Source organism: Puma concolor, chromosome D1 (assembly GCF_028749965.1).
Source record: "Puma concolor isolate L17-30 chromosome D1, mPumCon1.1.hap2, whole genome shotgun sequence".
NCBI lineage: Eukaryota > Metazoa > Chordata > Mammalia > Carnivora > Felidae > Puma > Puma concolor.
Window position 1 is genome coordinate 61,676,900 of NC_141676.1, and position 19,686 is coordinate 61,696,585.

General features: G+C 37.8%; 1 protein-coding gene across 4 annotated transcripts in view; it reads right to left on the reverse strand.

Annotated features, from left to right (window-relative positions):
• RSF1 (remodeling and spacing factor 1) overlaps positions 1-19,686 on the reverse strand; it is a 158,067-nt gene that overhangs the window by 42,924 nt on the left and 95,457 nt on the right. For all 4 annotated transcript variants that reach the window (XM_086678396.1, XM_025928313.2, XM_086678398.1 and 1 more), the window contains one exon: positions 14,289-14,443. In XM_086678396.1, the coding sequence (XP_086534522.1) occupies positions 14,289-14,443 (155 nt within the window). The remainder of the gene's footprint in view (positions 1-14,288; positions 14,444-19,686) is intronic.

The window sequence follows — 19,686 nt, forward strand, 5'->3', positions numbered from 1 at the left end:
CTATCATTTCTGCATTATGCTGACTGTACTCCCCTGCTCCTCTGTCCTTTTTGTCCCTTGAATTGTCCTTCTGATCTATAGTCTTCATCAGATTCAAGTTCAATTTCTGTGGCAAAACTACTTCACTGATGATGTATTCTTTACCAAAAGGCATTAATGTCTGATTTTATCCTTTTTATGAGGTTAATAGATACTGATGTTCCCTAAAACCTTTATCAGGAATTGCAAAATGAGGATATTCCCATTCTATCATTCTTCCATCAATGACTTGTTGGAATAAATTCTATAAACTTTACTAATTCACTATTTTGCTATACAATGGTACAATTCATACAGAAAAGGCAGGATGAATGATTCTTTTCATTATTTAACAATTTTCAAAATAATAACTTGGTCTCCACTGACATTCTCCAAAGGTAACCAATTTTTCTTTTAGTGTCATAATGAAATCACGGATTTAAGATATATTCAATTATACTTTAATCCATTATAAGTATTATTCTTGTTGATGCTTAAATTGTCCTGTCTTTGGCAGTGAAAATCTCTTTAAGACCTCTTTAAGTTGGCTCCTGAATCTTTTTGACAGGACTCTGATAACATCCATACTATCTGGAATGACAAGATGTTTCTCGGCTCAGAATTGGTGGGAAACTATTTTCACAACCGCAATCCAGGTGTTAAGGCTGCTCACTACTGTTGGGTTGGCCACCGTTTCTAAGTCTTTTCAGTGGACAGAACTACCAAAGACATGCATATATTTTTTAATAAAAATAACTCATGAGTTAATGAACTAGAATTTAAATAAAAATTTAAGGGGCACCTGGGTGGCTCAGCAGGTTAAGCATCTGATTGTTGGTATCGGCTCAGGTCACGATCTCATGGTCGTGAGATCGAGCTCAAATCGGGCTCTGTGCTGACAGTGTGGAGTCAGCTTGCGATTCCCTCTCTCCCTGTCTCTCAAAGTAAACAAACAAATAAACAAATAAATATGTGAGGGGAAAACCTCATGAATTCATAATGATATTTCAGTGTTTCCTTAATCTCTTCTATCTTACATCTTATTTCTCCTGCTCCACCTGTACCCCCCAGAGAATCTTGGTTTTAAAGGATACCATGGATGATATAATTAAAATAAAATATTTTTTCCTCACGTTATATATAAAACATTCTCAGAATAACAATATTGACATCATCATCAAAGTGATTTATTAAAAAGTCAAGAAGTGCTTGTACTCTTCCCATTCTTTCTCCATTTGTTGTCTTACTATAGCTCCACTGTCAAAACACATAGCCATTAAAGACTACACATTCTTTCTCATTTCTGCCATTTAGATTAGGTACATGTAACTACAAATTTAATGCTCACCCAACATCCTTTTTCAAATCTTTGAAATAATTTTAGACATACAGATATGTTACAAAAATAGTTCTAGTACTTTCACTCTGTTTTTCCTAAAGTTAAGAACCTACATGTTCCATAGTATAATTATCAAAACCAGGAAGTTAACATCAGTAAAATACTATTAATTAAACAGATTTTATTTAAATTTTGCCAGTTTTCCCCCCAATATCTTTTCTGTTTAAGGTTTCAGGTCTCATTTTGTTCTTATGTTCTTGCCTCCTCCAATCTTTGCTCCTCATTCTTTCCCTGTTTCTTCTAACTTTGACACAGTTAATTTATAGAATACCTCTTAATTTGGGCTTTTAATTTTTAATTAAAAAATTTTAATATTTGTTTTTGAGAGAGACAGAATAGGTATGAGTGGGGGAGGGGCAGAGACGAAGACACAGAATCTGAAGCTGGCTACAGGATCTGAGTTGTCATCACAGAGCCCGACACAAGCCCTGAACCCATGAGCCCTGAGATCATGACCTGAGCAGAAGTCAGACGCTCAATTGACTGAGCCACCCAGGTGCCCCAATTTGGGCTTTTAAATGTTTTCTTGAAATTATACATTTTTGACAAAAATTCCATAAGAGATGCTGTATATTACACCAGAGAATACATGATGTTAATACTTCAATCACTTAGTTAAGGTTCTGTTGGCTGGTTATGCTATTGTAAAATTACCATTTTTCTTTTTCTAACAGGTAAAGCATCTTGGGAAGATGCTTTGAAATTATGCTAATACTCCTCCACAAACTATAAACGACTGATTTTAGCATCTGTCAGAGAGCTTGCCTATAACAATGATTACTGTAGTGTTTCCACACTGGTGATTTTTTATTTCCCTCATTCCTTCTACATTAATTAACTAATATTTGTCTGCAGGGAAAAGCTATCCCTTCAATTCTATTTATTTATTTATGCAATTATGTATTTATATAAGTAGAAACTTATGGGCATTTATTTAAATCTATGGTTTAAATCTATCTATCAGTATATTTGCAGCTAAAACAGTTTCTGCTTTCACCACTGGGTGCTCTTTCTGGTTGGCACCTGTGTCTTACTGATATGCCCAAATTCTTTTCTGAGCACCTCTTTAGTTTCTCGCATTCTAAAATGTCCCGGGTTCATCTTGTATTTTCTCTGCCCATCACCAGAATCAGTCTGAGGAGCACTGGTTCTTTTTATTGGAGAATGATTTTTTGAAATAAAAATCTAGAGGCTAAAATAGTGCTCACTGCTACTGGGGCATCATTGTTCTTAGATTACTCTCATAAACAGAGGTAGGAAACATACACATGAATATTAAGCCATACAAATGAACATATTTATATGTATTTTGACAACATACAGCACTGATATTGTAATAGTCATTCTGGCCACCTGAAGCTCGTTTGTTTGAAGATTTCTTAAGTACTGTTTTTTAATTTTTTAATGTTTGTTTTTGAGAGAGAGACAGAGACAGAGTGTGAGTGGGGGAGGGGCAGAGAGCGAGGGAGACACAGAATCTGAAGCAGGCTCCAGGCTCTGAGCTGTCATCACAGAGCCTGACACAGGGCCCAAACTCACAAGCCATGAGATCATGACCTGCTTGAACTGAAGTCAGCCGCTTAACTGATAGAGCCACTCAGGTGCCCCTGCTTGAAGATTTCTATAAGAAAGATTCATGGGAAAACAGACCTTAGACTTTGGTAAGTGTATCTGCAGTCTTTATGTGAAAGCTACTTTGGCTGGACATGAAGTCCCTGGGTCACATTTTTGTTGCCTCACACACGTTATGGCATTTTCTTCTATCATAAAGCATTGCTTTCAAATAGAGCGATGGCAGTCTGATTTTCTTTCCCCTATAAATCATGTGGTCTTTTTGCCTGGATAAACAAAGACTTTCTTTCTTCAAATCCCAATAATTTTACTGGAATATGTCCTGAAGTTGGGTGTTCTGGGTTGATTTTCCAAGGTATGCAGTGTCGTTTCAATATACAGCCTAACAACTTTGTTTCAGGAGGTTTTGTTAAGCAGACTTTAGTATTTTTGTCTGTTCCCTTGCTCTGGTTTTCGTTTCCTTTATACTGGATGCTTGCTGATTTTCTTTCCTATCTTCAAATCCTTATTTCTTCCTGTCGAGTTTCATTAATTTTTTTCAATGTTTATTTTTGAGAGAGAGAGAGAGAGAGAGAGAGAGACAGAGTGGGAACAGGGGCGGGGCAGAGAGAGAGACAGAGAGACAGAGAGACAGAGAGAGAGAGAGAGAGAGAGAGAAAGAGAGAGAGAATCCAAAGCAGCCTACAGGCTCTAAGCTGTCAGCACAGAGCCTTGATGCAGGGTTGAATTCACAAACCAGGACATCATGAGCTGAGCTAAAGTTGGACGCTTAACTGATTGAGCCACCCAGGTAGCCCTCTTCATTTCTTTTTGATTAAAAAAATAATACAGCTTTTCATTTGTTATTTTGTAAAGGCACTATCTTGTGTTTGTTCACTCTGACGTTCCTTCTAGATTTTTGAAAAATCTTGACTCTTCTGAGTTCTACCACCTATGAAGTTTTCACTTTTTTTTTTTTTTTTGGGGGGACAGAGAGAGACAGAGCATGAACGGGGGAGTGGCAGAGAGAGAGGGAGACACAGAATCGGAAACAGGCTCCAGGCTCCGAGCCATCAGCCCAGAGCCCGACGCGGGGTTCGAACTCACGGACTGCGAGATCGTGACCTGGCTGAAGTCGGACGCTTAACCGACTGCGCCACCCAGGCGCCCCTGAAGTTTTCACATTTTTATAGTTTCTATAGTTTTCACATTTTGAGGGAAAGTCTTTATGATAAGCTTTCATTCGTGGCAGTGAGAGTATCCTGCTTCTTATTCCCTTTTGTTCTCATAATCCTATGGGATTTACTTTGATCCTTTTTAGTTGCTTATTTTTATGTCAAATGGATAGTTCTAATTTCATAGCTCTGGAGCTCCCCATCTGTTATTTTAGTGAGATATTCAAAACTAAAGTGATTTATTTAATGAGATCACCAAACTCTATTCCTCTCTCATACTTTTATTTGAAGTTTCTTTTTTGCAGGTCTATATTGTCCCTGTCCTACTTCATTTTGATTCTATTCCTAGAAGTTTGGACAAAGCTCGGTGTGGAGTTTATTCTGGAAGGGAGCTTTGGCTGGAAAAGTTTGAGAACTCCTGAGGCCCACAGTACCCCAGCTCTTTTAAGAGCTTTGTTTCAGATACTGTCTATCATTTTTAACTTTTGCCACTGATAATATTTTTTTTTTTTTTTTCTGGAGAGAGAAGAGAGCACAGGGTGATAATAATATTCCTTTAATGAAGGAATCTATAAAGACTCAAAAACAATACCACTGCCATTTTCCAAAAACCAAGAATAATAACTTCAATTTTTCCTTTCTAATTCAAGTCACACCAAACTTAGAATAATTTCAATAGTCAATTGAATCATGAAGTTTCTTATGCTCTTCTCTTTCCCTCTCCAATAAGCACAAATCACTCACATAAGAAGCAACATAAAATAAAAATTAAATTAAATTAAAAATAAAAATAAAGAAATGTGAACTTCAATGTATTTTGTCTTTTATCTTGACAATTTAAGTCAGGCCTGATGTAAAGAATGATGGTGTCATAAAAATAGTACATTTTCTTTTATAAAGGGAACTGTTTAAGCTATTGAAATAAGGTGACAATAATACTTGTATTTATCTTGTCTCTCAGTATCTTTTTGGAGTGAAACGATATTTAAAAAGGTAATATAAATAGTGCACTATTTTGTGCTCGGTACAAGGACATTTTGACACCCATCCATAATCTCTAGATTAAACACCCATATCATACCAAAATATTTCTTCATAGCTGTAACAATTAGTACCCACCCCTTCTATGGAAGGGGTTACAAACTCTAATGGCCACAGGGGCCAGACAGATAATATAAATGAATAAAGTGGGCTGAAGGTAAGAAAAACAGAATGTTAGAAACATAAATAAATTCTGTTTTTACTGAACACAATACAAATATGTATAATGCTGGTCATTATGTTTAAAATTTTAAATTCTTTTTTTTTTAAATTTTTTAATGTTTATTTATTATTGAGACACAGAGAGAGACAGAGCATGAGCAGGGGAGGGGCTGAGAGAGAGGGAGACACAGAATCTGAAGCAGGTTCCAGGCTCTGAGCTGTCAGCACAGAGCCCAACGTGGGGTTCAAACTCGTGAACCACGAGATCCTCAATGAACTGAAGTCGGACACTTAACCGACTGAGCCACCTAGGCGCCCCATTATGTTAAAAATTTTAAAAACCTACTTAATTTATATATTTTGTTTCATAATTCATTATTCCTTTGACTTGGAATCAGAAACTGGATAATTTTTTTTCAGGAGGGGGCTGTTCATTATGACAATGTAGGGATCTAGTACTTATTTACCACTGTTACATGCAATATAGAATTTAGCCTGCAGTCATTTAATAGGGAATTTACTACTATATACTTTCTGCTAGTAAACAGCTGTTGATGAACACTAAGTACTGGCAACACTGATATGATTTTGTATATAGGACATCTACTCTCAGGATATTCACATAATTTTTGTAATTGAATGCCAACATTATTTAGTTTTCGGTACTATACTAGTAAACTGGTGTATTCTATAGCTCTTCATAGTGTTCTGTTGATACTAGTTTAGAAAGGTAAACTACGGGGCGCCTGGGTGGCTCAGTCAGTTAAGCGTCCGACTTCGGCTCAGGTCATGATCTCGCGGTCCGTGAGTTCGAGCCCCGCGTCAGGCTCTGTGCTGACAGCTCAGAACCTGGAGCCTGTTTCAGATTCTGTGTCTCCCTCTCTCTGACCCTCCCCTGTTCATGCTCTGTCTCTCCCTGTCCTAAAAATAAAACGTTAAAAAAAAAATTAAAAAAAAAAAGAAAGGTAAATTAAACAGTATTAATTTTCCATAAGTTTGAAGTTGGAGAACCTATTTCAGAATTCAAGCCATCATACCCATCTCTGAATACCAACTGCAGTTTAGGAAAGTGGGCCAAATTATTCCTTATCTACTACATTCCCTATTGAACCAAATTCATGAAAAACATGTGAATCAACTTATTAGTTGTATCCCAAGTATTTGAACTGTATTGCCAACCTGAATCTTTGAGAAGATATTAGTTGATAAGGTATGGATTTTTTTTTTTAACCTAAATGATATTAGAAAGTTATGATTCCCGCCACTCCCCAGAAAGTTTTCTTAGCACCACATCACAGCTAAGCCATCTATGGGCCACAGGTTAAGAAAAGCTTTTCTTCTCCCGAGAATTTGACTGTTGGTTAAGTTCTACTCCCTTGGTTAACTAAAAAAACTGGAATGTCAACCAGACCATCACTAGGCAACAGTGCATATGTTATCAATGACCTCTAACTGATAAAATACATCTAAACTAAGAAAAAATATAAACACATGATGGGGATGTCATACTTGGGGCACTCCTGAATGTAGGGACTCATCTATTTGGGCATGAGGACCACTGAATATATATAGCCTATAGAGTTTATTATAAGAGATACTGGCCTCTGTGGAACATGAGGCCTTTAAGACAAAGCAGTTCCCACATCTATTCAATGTGAATCCCATATACTTGGTCCTGAAGTTGTCAGCAGGAAGAAGATTGCTCCTGGATTCCTGGATGGCCATATAAACTGCAACACAGACTGCAGCAAAGCCTAAACCTGTTGGCAAGCTGCTACTCCTTTTGGCAAGCTCTGTCTTACATTGATCTTAGTAGACTGATGCCAAGTGTGATCTGTAATAGTCTTGTGGGTCCAAATGCTTAGTTGAACTGAAGATTCCTGCTGGGCACTTTAGATTATCAAACCTCATAGTGCAGAAAACTATTGCACTGTGTACATTCATTAAGCAAAAAAATTGATTCACCCAGAAGGCAGGCTTTAAGAGCTTATTCAGTTCAAATGGTTAATTACCATAACTGTGACATGTTTCACTTTAAATTTTTTATACAAAGAAACACTCAGGGGCACCTGGGTGGCTCAGTCAGTTAAGCATCCGACTTCAGCTCAGGTCATGATCTCACCGTCTGTGAGTTCGAGCCCCTCATTGGGCTCTGTGCTGACAGCTCAGAGCCTGGAACCTGCTTCAGATTCTGTGTCTCCCTCTCTCTCTGCCCCTCCCCTGAAAAACATTTAAAACAAAATTCAAAGAAACACTCAGATAACACAGTGAAGTTCCATTCTTTTGTCTTTAAAATTGTGATGTGTTTACAAAATGTCATCACCACCAATTTAAGCTTTGTGTCAGACATGATCACAATGGTCAAAGAAGGATCAAATCTAGGTAACTTACTTTCTTTCTTTCTTTCTTTCTTTCTTTCTTTCTTTCTTTCTTTCTTTCTTTCTTTCTTTCTTTCTCTGCCTCCCTCCCTCCCTCTTTTCTTCCTTCCTTCCTCCTTCCTTCCTTTCTTTCTTCCTTCCTTCCTTCCTTCCTTCCTCCTTCCCTCCCTCTCTCTCTCTTTCTTCCTCCCTCTTTCCTTCCTTCCTTCCTTTCTCTCTCTCTTTCTTTCTTTCTTTCTCTGCCTCCCTCCCTCCCTCTTTTCTTCCTTCCTTCCTCCCTCCTTTCTTTCTTTCTTTCTTTCTTTCTTTCTTTCTTTCTTTCTTTTTCTTTCTTTCTTTCTTTCCTTCCTTCCTTCCTTCCTTCCTTCCTCCTTCCCTCCCTCTTTCTTCTTCCTTCCTTCCTTCCTTCCTTCCTTCCTTCCTTCCTTCCTTCCTGTCTCTGTCTCTGTCTCTGTCTCTCTCTCTCTCTCTCTCTTTCTTTCTTTCTTTCAGTAGGCTCCATGCTGAAGCTCCAATACGGGGCTTGAATTCATGACCCAGAGATCAAGACCTGAGCAGGGACTGAGTCAGATGCTTAACTGACTGAGCTACTCAGGCACACCTATTTTTTTTTTTTTAAGTTTACTTATTTTGAGAGAGAGCGAGAGAGAGAGCGAGAGCAGGCAGGAGCAGGGCTGAGAGAAAAGGAGAGAGAAAGAATCCCAAGCAGGCTCCACCTGAAGAGCAGTGAGCAGTGGGGCTGAGAGAAAGGGAGAGAGAAAGAATCCCAAGCAGGCTCCACCTGAAGAGCTCTGAAGAGCTCCACCAATGCAGGGCTGGAACCCATCAACGGTAAGCTCATGAGGTGAGTCGAAATCAAGAGTTGGACACTTAACTGAATGAGCCACCCAGGCACCCCAGATTTTATTTTTAAGTAATCTTTACAAGTAACATGGGGTTAAGAGATCAAGAGTCACATGCCCCTCCAGGCAAGCCAGCCAGGTGCCCCTACATTTAGATTTAAAACTAAAAAAAAAAAAAATTAATAAATAAAACTTTTCTCTCAATGTACAAAAAAGCCATCTCCTAAATTTGGACTCACTAAGGAACCATATTCAAATAAACTCTTGTCATTTAAAAAGGCTCATAGATGCTACAAATAAATCACTAATATTTGTATTATATTTGTATTATATGTATATTTGCATAATATTAATATCTGTGCTTTCATCAGCTATGATACAAAATTTAACAAATGACTTAACTTCTTGTCCGTTTGTTCCTAGTAGTATATTCACTATGAGTTAAGAGTATTTGCAACTGTACTTATGTATGCAAATACTCAGTCTAGTTGGACACATTTTTTGCTGGATCCAAACTCAACATTAAAATAAAGGTTTTGGGGGGCGCCTGGGTGGCGCAGTCGGTTAAGCGTCCGACTTCAGCCAGGTCACGATCTCACGGTCCGTGAGTTCGAGCCCCGCGTCAGGCTCTGGGCTGATGGCTCAGAGCCTGGAGCCTGTTTCCGATTCTGTGTCTCCCTCTCTCTCTGCCCCTCCCCCATTCATGCTCTGTCTCTCTCTGTCCCAAAAAATAAATAAACGTTGAAAAAAAAAAAAATTAAAAAAAAAAAAAAGGTTTTGGTACACATGTAGTATTTTTTCTTAAAAATATATAACTGCTCATCAACCAATTCAGATGGAACTGATGAATCATTACATTGTACACCTGAAACTAATATTAACGCTCTATGGTAACTGCACTGGAATTAAAGGAAAAGAAAAAATCTCCATATATAACTGCTCATAATAGCATGAAGAAACACATCTTAAAATTTCAGCTGTCTCCGTCTTTCCCAATTTCTCGACCAGGTGTCTTTTCCATTACCCATCATATTACTGTGGACGGTTTCACAATACTACATGTATGGAGTCAATTATGTCCCTCCCTAAATTCATATGATAAAGCCCCAATCCCCAAATGTGGCTGTATTGGGAGACAGGGCCCTCAGTGAGGTAATTATTGTTAAATGATATCAAAAAGGTGGAGCCCTAATCCAAGAGGGCTGGTGCCCTTGTAAGAAAAGGGAAACACCAGATCACTCTCAACACACATACAAAATAGAAGAGGCCATGCGAGGGCACAGAAAGAAGGCAGCCATTTATAAGCCAGGAAGGAAGCCCTCACCAGAAACTGAGTCAGCTGGCACCTCAATCTGGGACTTCTAGCCTCCCAAACTGTGAGAAAATAAATGTCTGCTGTTTAAGCCACCAAGTCTTATATTCTGTTATGGCAGATGGGGCAGACTAATACACTACACTAAGTTATATTATTTTGCCATGTTGAATTTAAGCTTTATATCAGATACCATGTTAGTAATGGCTACAAGACAATCATCTGTAGCTTACTTTACCTATTATAACTGTAGGAATTTTCTTCATTGTTGCAAACAAGGAGATTCTCCCATTTTCCTTTCTCTTCTTTTGTGTTTTTCATTATTTTATAGACACATGAATATAATATTTTTTCACTTTAACTATATCATAAGAAAGAAAAAATATAAGTACTCGGCTAAGCTGCTGAGACTAAGCCCAAGCTTAGGGGATGGAAGAGAGAACTAAGGTAAAGCAGAGAATGAGAATTCTAAGGAGGGTCAACCATTATTCAGGTACAGTCCATTGTTGATAGGCAAAAATAATGCTCCATAGTTACCAACTCTTCTAATTTCCAATTTTAAATGTTCACAGCTAATTCAAATTAAAAAATAAAAAAAGGACACACATGAAAACATGTTTCCACAAAAATCTGTACATGGATGTTCATAGTAGCATTATTCTAATAGCCAAAAAGTAGAAACAAGTCAAATGTCCATCAACTAATAAATTAACAAATGTGGTATATCTATACAAGGAAATATTATTCATAATAAAGAATTAAGTGCTGATACATGCTACAACAAGGGTAGACCTTGAAAGTGAAAGAAGCAGCAGTTTTGCCATGCAAAAGAAGTCAGACACAAAAGGCCCTACGTCGTATGATTCCATTTATATGAAATGTTCAAACCAGGCAAATCCACAGAGACAGAAAGTAGATTAGTGACTTCTAGGGGTTAGGGGAAGATAAAAAATGGCAAGTGACTAATTAAGGTTACAGGGTTTCTTTATGGGATGATGGAAATGTTCTATAATTAGATGGTAGTTATGGTTGCACAACATTGTGAATATACTAAAAACCACTGAATAGTACACTTCAAAATGGCAACTTTTACATTAATTAAAAACAAAACAAAAAACAAAGCAGCACTTGCTTTGGACAAACGAAAATAAACATGTTTTCAGGCCAAATCAGACTTGCATGCTGCCAATCTACAATTTCAACTCTCTATTAAAGATTCTCAAATGATACTTTAAAAAAAATTTTTTTTTAATGTTTATTTGTTTTTGAGACAGAGAGAGACAGAGCATGAACGGCGGAGGGTCAGAGAGAGAGGGAGACACAAAATCTGAAACAGGCTCCAGGCTCTGAGCTGTCAGCACAGAGCCTGACGCGGGGCTCGAACTCACAAACCGTGAGATCATGACCTGAGCCGAAGTCGGACGCTTAACCAACTGAGCCACCCAGGTGCCCCTCAAATGATATCTTTACCCATTCTACATATAGGCAGAAGAGTATGACTGCAAAATTTAACAAAAGAAAGACTGTTTCCAATTAGCAGAAAAAAACTAAAATAAAGGTTAGGATTTCCTTCAACTTTGTTTTTCCCCATAAAATTTCCTTTTTTAATTTTTTCATCCCTTCTAAATTAGAATACAGATTCTAACATGGAGTAAAAATATAGATTCAACTTCATGGCATCCTGTAAGTAACTTCCAGGTAGTATATCACCTAACAAAATATCCTGGGTCTTAAACAGAGGAGGACTTAAGTTATACCTAACACTTGCTTTGCAATCTATTATAGTCTGAGAATAACAGTCAACAAATTTTAAAGAGCTTCAAGCTCTTACAGTAGTAGTATGACTGACCCTAATGTGAGTGTGAAAAAAATGAGTGTCAGCAGAACTTAGAAAAAGGATCAAGATTAGGAGATTCTAGATGGCCCTGAAGAATAACTAGAATTTCCACACTGGAGGAACATTATCTCGAGATAAAAGCATGATAAGACACAGAAGGAATGCCCAAGACACCAGGAGAAAATAAAGAAGTCTAGATAATCTGGAACCAGTGATCCTGTAAGAAAACAGTAGGAGACAACAGCAGAAAATAGTTTGAGGCCAGACTAGGAGATTCTGAATGGCAGTTTAAGAAATTCAGACTTTTTCAAAGGCAATTCTAATTACATTTGAAATTAAAAAACCAATTTAATTATTTAGTTAGTGAATGTTTTTGGACATATGATGCCATTTTTGGATCTTTTTTCTGCCTATTTTTATATGTAATGCATTTCTTCTTGGCATGTATATAAAAAGTAATTTTCCTAAGGTTAGGCACAAAGCATGACAATTTAACAAAGAAAAATCTATTTTAGTTGCAAGAGTAGCTGTTTTATTCTTTATTCATTTCCTGTTTATTTTTTCCTCCCTGATGTCTGATTTCCGAATATCCCCCTAGCCCCCCGCCCAAGGGGGGCTATATCTAATAGTTTGTTTATATCTAATAGTAATAAAAATGACAAGCCCAGAATCCCATTTCTTTGGTCTTGGTTGGAACAGAACATAATTACACCTGAGAGGATAGAGTAAGAGATAGGGCTTTGGGGGCTGAATAAAACTGTCTACTACAAATTATATGTTAGTGCAGCATCGAAAGTACAGGCACTCTGGACAAAGACCCGAACGACTGCCCAGGTGTGAATACTGGGTGCACCACTAACAGGTTATGTGACTCTGGGAAAGTCACTCAAACCTCTCCGTATCTCGTTTCTCTCATCTGAAAACAACAACAATGAACTAATGTCATGCCTAACAGTTGTTGCGAAGATTATATGACTTACCATATGTAAATCACTGAGAACAGTACTTGACACATGGGCAGTGGTATGTGCCAGCTATTTTATCCACTTTAGTGTAAGCTTCACAAAGACAAGGATTTCAGTCTTTGTCTACTAAAATGGTGTTTGGAACACAGGTGTACAGTAAGTATTTCTTGTCAGATGCTTAATGAACTGAGCCACCCGGGGGGCCCCTCGTTGTGCTTTCTCTTAACTCTTGAGGGTGATAACATCAGCATTCATTAAGGAGTAGTGAAAGACTTTGTTGTATTTTTGAACAGACTTTGAAAGACTTTGCTGTATTTGAAACAAAACAGCTTTTTGAAAGACTGTTGTATTTAGACAAATACAAGGTTAGGAGGAAACTGCCTCTATAACCTTTTGCTATTCAAAGTGTGGTCCTTTGACCAGCATCATCAGTGTCACCTAGGTCCTTATTTAATATGGCAAATCGGCAGCCTCACATCAGATCAACTCAATCAGTGTCTGCACTATAAAAAGATCACCAGGTAAACAGCATGTCTATTAACATTTGAGAAGTACTGCCCTAGATCACTCTAGTTGAAGAGTATAGGTGATACAAAGATCAGGGTTTAAATCTAGACTCTGACACTTTATTATCTGTAGCAGTGAGGGCAAGTTTATAAACTTCCTAATTCCCTCAACTCTAAAATCGAAATAATAGTAGTAGTTACTTCAAGGAGCTGCTATGATGATGAAATGAAAATGTACACACAGCATTTTGTGGGCTGCACTGTAACATGACTAGTGGGAATATAAAATGGTGCAGCACCTGTAAAAAATGGTATGGCAGATCCTCAAACTACCATATGATTCAGCAATTCCACTTCTAGGTATATACTCAAGAGAAGTGAAAGCAGGAACTCGAACAGGTATTTGTACACCTGTGTTTGTAGCAGCACTATTCACAACAGCCGAAAGGTGGAAGAAACTCAACTGTCTACTGACAATGAATAAATAAAAACATGACACACATACACAGTGGATTATTACTCAGCCTGTCATTATGCTCGGTGAAATTAGCCAGTTACAAATGAACAAACAGTCTATGATTTCTTGAACACAAGATTCCTAGAGTCAGGCAAACTCAGAAAGTAAAATGGTGGATGCCAGGGGCTAGAGAGAGGGGTTAACAGGTACAGAGTTTCAGATGGGGAGGATGACTCCGGAAACAGACGGTGGTGACAGATGCCCAACAACGTAAATGTACTTCATGACACAGAATTGTACACTTAAAATAAGTGGTTAAAATGATAAATTCTATGTTATGGTCATTTTACTCCAATGATAAAAAAGAGTTCACTAAGTATCTTTGCATTCTTAAAATAGTAAAAATGTTTTGATGATCTGAACATGTTTTATTTAAACTTTTTAAATGTTCAATATAAAAGATGATAGTACTCAATGGCTTTTTGCTTCTTATTTTTCATTAAAGAAAAGAAAAATCAACCTCCTTCTACAGGAAGACTTCAACTTTTCAAATTGAGAGAATTCTAATTAATACAGCTGGAAGCAGGAGTAGAAGAAGAGAGAAGAAATTACAAAACAAAGCAAAACAAAACACACAAAAAAAACCTTGTTTAGGTGCTTCTTCCTCCTTTTTAGTCTCCTCATCCTCTAAGCTGGGACTTTCCCGGGAAGAGTTGTCCTGTTGGCTAGAGTTTTTCAGTAGCACAGGATCAATCTGTGCTTTCAGGAGGGCAAGAGTCTCAGCCAACTCGTTTCGATTTCTAAATAAGGGAAAAAACAAAACAGCATAAAATTCTTAATTCTGTTCTAAAGAGCTTTCAGAATAATACCTATTAGAAATTAAAATAAAAAGAAAAACACAATCAAGAACACCCAAAACCCTGGTACACCTCATCTTAATTAACTTGAATTTAAGTACTAGGAATTAATGCATATTAAATATACTATTCTGCAAAAGGAAAGAATCTATACTCTCTATTGATTAAAATGCCAATGCAAATCTCTTTGGCTGAAAAGAACAGTAGGAACAAAATTAAAATTCAAAATCTGGTAATTTTTAAAAGTAGTATGCAATCTCTAAGAAGTACAAAAGCAATGTCAAATTTCCCTGAAGAGGCATTTGTTTTAAACAAAATGATTCAAGTTAAAAAAAAAAACATTTTTTTTAACATTTATTTATTTTTGAGAGAGACAGAGACAGAGTGCGAGCTGGGGAGGGGCAGAGAGAAAGGGAGACACAGAATATGAAGCAGGCTCCAGGCTCTGAGCTGTCAGCAAAGGGCCCAATGTAGGACTGGAACTCATGAACTGCGAGATCATGACCTGAGCCAAATAACCGACTGAGCCACCCAGGTGCCCCAAAATGATTCAAGTTCTTGATTCATTTGTAAGTAAGAAAGCTTTTCCATCTACAGAGAGAATAACATTTGATGCTGTTATAACATTATGATCCAGGTCTTTATGAATAATTACAGCAAAGTCAGCTCTTACAACACAGTTCAAAAACCTAAGAGTTTAGGAAACTGGATGTTGTTCTGTTAATTATAGTTTGCAACTACAAGAAGAGACTTCAATTTCAAAAAAAAAATACAAGAAAACCCTGGGGCACCTGGGGGGCTAAGTCGGTTGAACATCTGACTTCGGGGGCGCCTGGGTGGTGCAGTCGGTTAAGCGTCCGACTTCAGCCAGGTCACGATCTCGCGGTCCGTGAGTTCGAGCCCCGCGTCAGACTCTGGGCTGATGGCTCGGAGCCTGGAGCCTGTTTCCGATTCTGTGTCTCCCTCTCTCTCTGCCCCTCCCCCGTTCATGCTCTGTCTCTCTCTGTCCCAAAAATAAATAAAAGTTGAAAAAAAAATTAAAAAAAAAAAAAAGAACATCTGACTTCGGCTCAGGTCATAGTCTCACAGTTCATGAGTGCAAGCCCCACATCTGGCTCGCTGATGCCAGTGAAGAGCCCACTTCAGATTCTTTGTCGCCCTCTCTGGCCCTTCCCCGTTTGTGCTCTCTCAAAAATAAATAAACACTTAAAAAAAATACATGAAAATCCCAATAAATAAGATTTAACCTATCAATTCTCTATTTTTACTACCCAGACCAGAACTGTGTGAGAGATGATTGATTTAAATGCTGCCTATAGACAAGAAAACTCACTTGGGTATTTCTCCTCCCCAGATAAGCAATGTGTAAAAGTGAAGAGAACAATGAAACCCTGGACTAAGAGTTGGAAAAGTCAACTCTAGATCTGCCACTGAGTTAATCAATACCATGATCTTCCCATCTGTGTTGTCAAAGCAATGTGTATACATCTCTAATCCTATGTAGTTTGTATTCAAATGAAATTATTTCTGTTCTTATCTGCCATGCCATACATGTCTCTATCCTGTCCCCTTCTACCTCCATCCCAGCTTAACTCTGGTGACAGTAGGGACACTGACTTATGAAGTAGGCTCTTAAGGAAATATTTAATGAATGAATAGAATCCCTATTCCTAACCTAGATGACTGTGTCCCTGGACAAGTCATAGAGCTTCAAAAGGCCTCAGCTTCCTTATCTATAGAATAAAAGACAGGATTCGCTCAAATATTATTAAAACAGCTTCCTGAGGAAGTAATAAAATTGTCACTGATGGGAATATTAAAATTTTGTCATTGTATATGGTAATGAACACACAAGTTTATACATATTATTGTATATGGGAATGAATTCACAGGTTACCACATTACAAATAAAGTGAAGTTCTAGAATTATAAATTATCTAATAGTAGGAGGTCAGATTAAGATGCTCTTTCAGGATGCTGGCACTGCCTCCACATTACAAAAAGTAACTTAGAGATAAGTTAGAGATATTAAATAAATTTATTTTTGGCAAAGTTCACATTTCCTATAACTTCATTACACCAACCTGCTTCTAACCTAAGACTCTATCCACTTAATGTTATTACTTCTCTTAGTACACTGAGAATGCCACATGTACAAAGTGTCTCAACCTTCTTGTTATTTTTTGAAGTCATGCTGGGAACTGAATATATTAAGTTATTCACTGTATCTATTTTAAAAAGTTTCCAAACATAAGAAAAGAACCAATACTACCACAAAATCCATGTTAATTATTTGACTAAACAACAAAAAAACTTAGCAGAAAAATTCATTAAAGAACTCCATAATGGGCGCCTGGGTGGCTCAGTCGGTTGAGCGTCCGACTTCGGCTCAGGTCATGATCTCGCGGTCCGTGAGTTCGAGTCCCGCATCGGGCTCTGTGCTGACTGCTCAGAGCCTGGAGCCTGTTTCGGATTCTGTGTCTCCCTTTCTCTCTCTGACCCTCCCCCGTTCATGTTCTGTCTCTCTCTGTCTCAAAAGTAAATAAACATTAAAAAAAGAATAAAAGCTTAAAAAAAAAAAAAAAAAAAAAAAAAAAAAAAAGAACTCCATAATGGGGCACCTGGGTGTCTCACTCAGTTAAGCGTCTGACTTCGGCTCAGGTCATGATCTTGTGGTTCGTAGATTCGAACCTCGCTCGGACTCTGTGCTAACAGTTCAGAGCCTGGAGCCTGATTCAGATTCTGTCTCCCTCTCTCTCTGCTCCTCCTTCACTCATACTGTCTCTCTCTCTGTCTCAAAAATGAACATTAAAAAAAAATTTTAATATTAAAAAAAAAAAAAAACCTCCGTAAAAGCTTTTAACCCAACTACTGTGTTAAAATGCAAGCCTCATGTAGTCATAATTGTATGAAAACAGACAACTACCCACATTTGGAGTTCTCCTATTTTGATCTAAAAATGAAATTTAGTATGCTAAATAAGTTTTTTAAAAATCCCAAATTTGAGGATGCTTGGGTGGCTCAGTCAGTTGAACATCCCAACTGTTGATTTTGGCTCAGGTCATGATCTCACAGTCGTGGGATGGGAGTCCCGCATTCAGGCTACTTGCTGAGCATGGAGCCTGCTTGGGATTCTCTCTCTTCCTCTCTTTGCCCCTCTCCAGTTCACATGTGTGTGCTCTCTCCCAAACATTTTTAAAAAATAAAAAATAAAAAAATCCCAAGTTTTGAACTAGTCAGAGGGGATTTTTATAAATAATCATATATTCAAATTATACCCCAAATTCTTATCACTATCTCCAGGAAATCTTAGACTAGACTATGGATGCTAACAATAATTCAGTGGCTCTGTTCTCCTTCCTTCCAGGGCTTGTTTTTCTCTAAAATGTTTCATCACTCAGGTGTATTAGATATAACCCTACAGGGGCGCCTAGGTAACGCAGTTGGTTGAGCGACTGAGTTTGGCTCAGGTCATGATCTCACGGTTTGGGAGTTCAAGCCCTGCATCGAGCTTGCTGTTGTCAGGACAGAGCCCACTTCTGATCCTCTGTCCCCCAATCACTCTGCCCCTCCCCTGCTAGCGCTCTCTCTCTCTCTCTCTCTAAAATAAATAAAACACGAGATAAAAAAATAAAGATATATCCCTCCAAAATACCATGCTCTCTTAGAATGTCAGGTTTGCATTTCTGTTCTCTTGGCTTGAATGTGTTTCCCATAGCTAGCTAACCCTACTATTCTTTCAAAGACAAGCAAAGAATGAATAAACAAATGTGGTATATCCATGCAAGCAATACTATTTAGCCATAAAAAGGAACACAGTAATTATTCTAAGTATATTAACGAACCCTGAAACCATTATGCTCCCTGAAAGAAGCCAGACACAATGGCCACATATTATATGATTCTATGTACGTGAAATGTCTGGAATAGGCAAATTATAGAAACTGAAAGTAGATCGGCAGCTGCCATGGGCTGTGTAAAGGGAGAATGGTGAATAAAACTGCTAATGTCCAGGGTAGGCAGTACAAGGTTGCTCTGCTGGGTGGGGAAAATGTCCTGGAGTTTGAAAGCTGTGTTGGCTGCACAACTTTGTGAATATACTAAAAATCACCGAAACTGTATTAAAAACAAAATTAATAGTGGCTTAGGGGCACCTGGGTGGCTCAGTCAGTTAAGCATCTGACTTTGGCTCAGGACATGATCTTGTGGTTCGTGAGTTTGAGCCCTGTGTCGGGCTCTGTGCTGACAGCTCAGAGCCTGGATCCCGCTTCAGATTCTGTGTCTTCCTCTCTCTGCCCCTCCCCTGCTCATGCTCTCTCTCTCTCTCAAAGAATAAATGAACATAAAAAAAAAAATTAATGGTGGCTTGGATAAGAACATAGCAATGAAGTGGATGAGGAATGATCAAACACTGGATACATTTTGCACAAACAGCTGTTTAGATTTGCTGATAGAGTGGATGTGAAGTGTGAGAAAAAAAGACAAGTCAAGATTGTATCCCAAAGTTTTAGCCCCAAGCAGCTGAAAGGATGTGGCTGCTATTAACTGAGATGGGACAAAATGTTGAAGCGGAAAGGTTAGAAGCCCAGATTAACAGGCAGATTGATTTTGACGTAACAGGTTCTAAACTCTTGTGTTTTACTATCTGTACCTTAAGTTAATTCAGACTTTGGTGAAATGGAGCATATCATCCTAATTATTATATTGTGAAAAATGATTTTTCCTAGTAGTCTAAGTCTAAGGTTTGCTCAGAGTTAGAATTAGTGGTAGGGATTAAACCTTTAAGAAGCAATTGAGCTGGTAGTACAGTACAATAAAAACTTAAAAAAAAAAAAAAAAAAGACAAAACAAAAACAAAGCCAAGCATAGGCATCATCTTCTCCCAAGTATGGGTTAGGTATCTGATTCCTAAATAGCACACCAGAATGATCTCCATCAGAGATCACATTTATGATCCTATATTATCATTTACTATTTCCCTGTATCTTTCTCTCACAATTTGGAACTCCTTAAGAAACTACATCATGTCTTTGCATTTCCAGGGCACAGCACAGTGTGAATATAGCAACTCTGTAAATATATATAGTATAGGATTACAGGGTTCAGCAATATTCTAGCTTTTTTTCATCTGATTGCAAATTAATGAGGTGACAAAATAGGGAAGATAATGGAATGTGACAGTATTT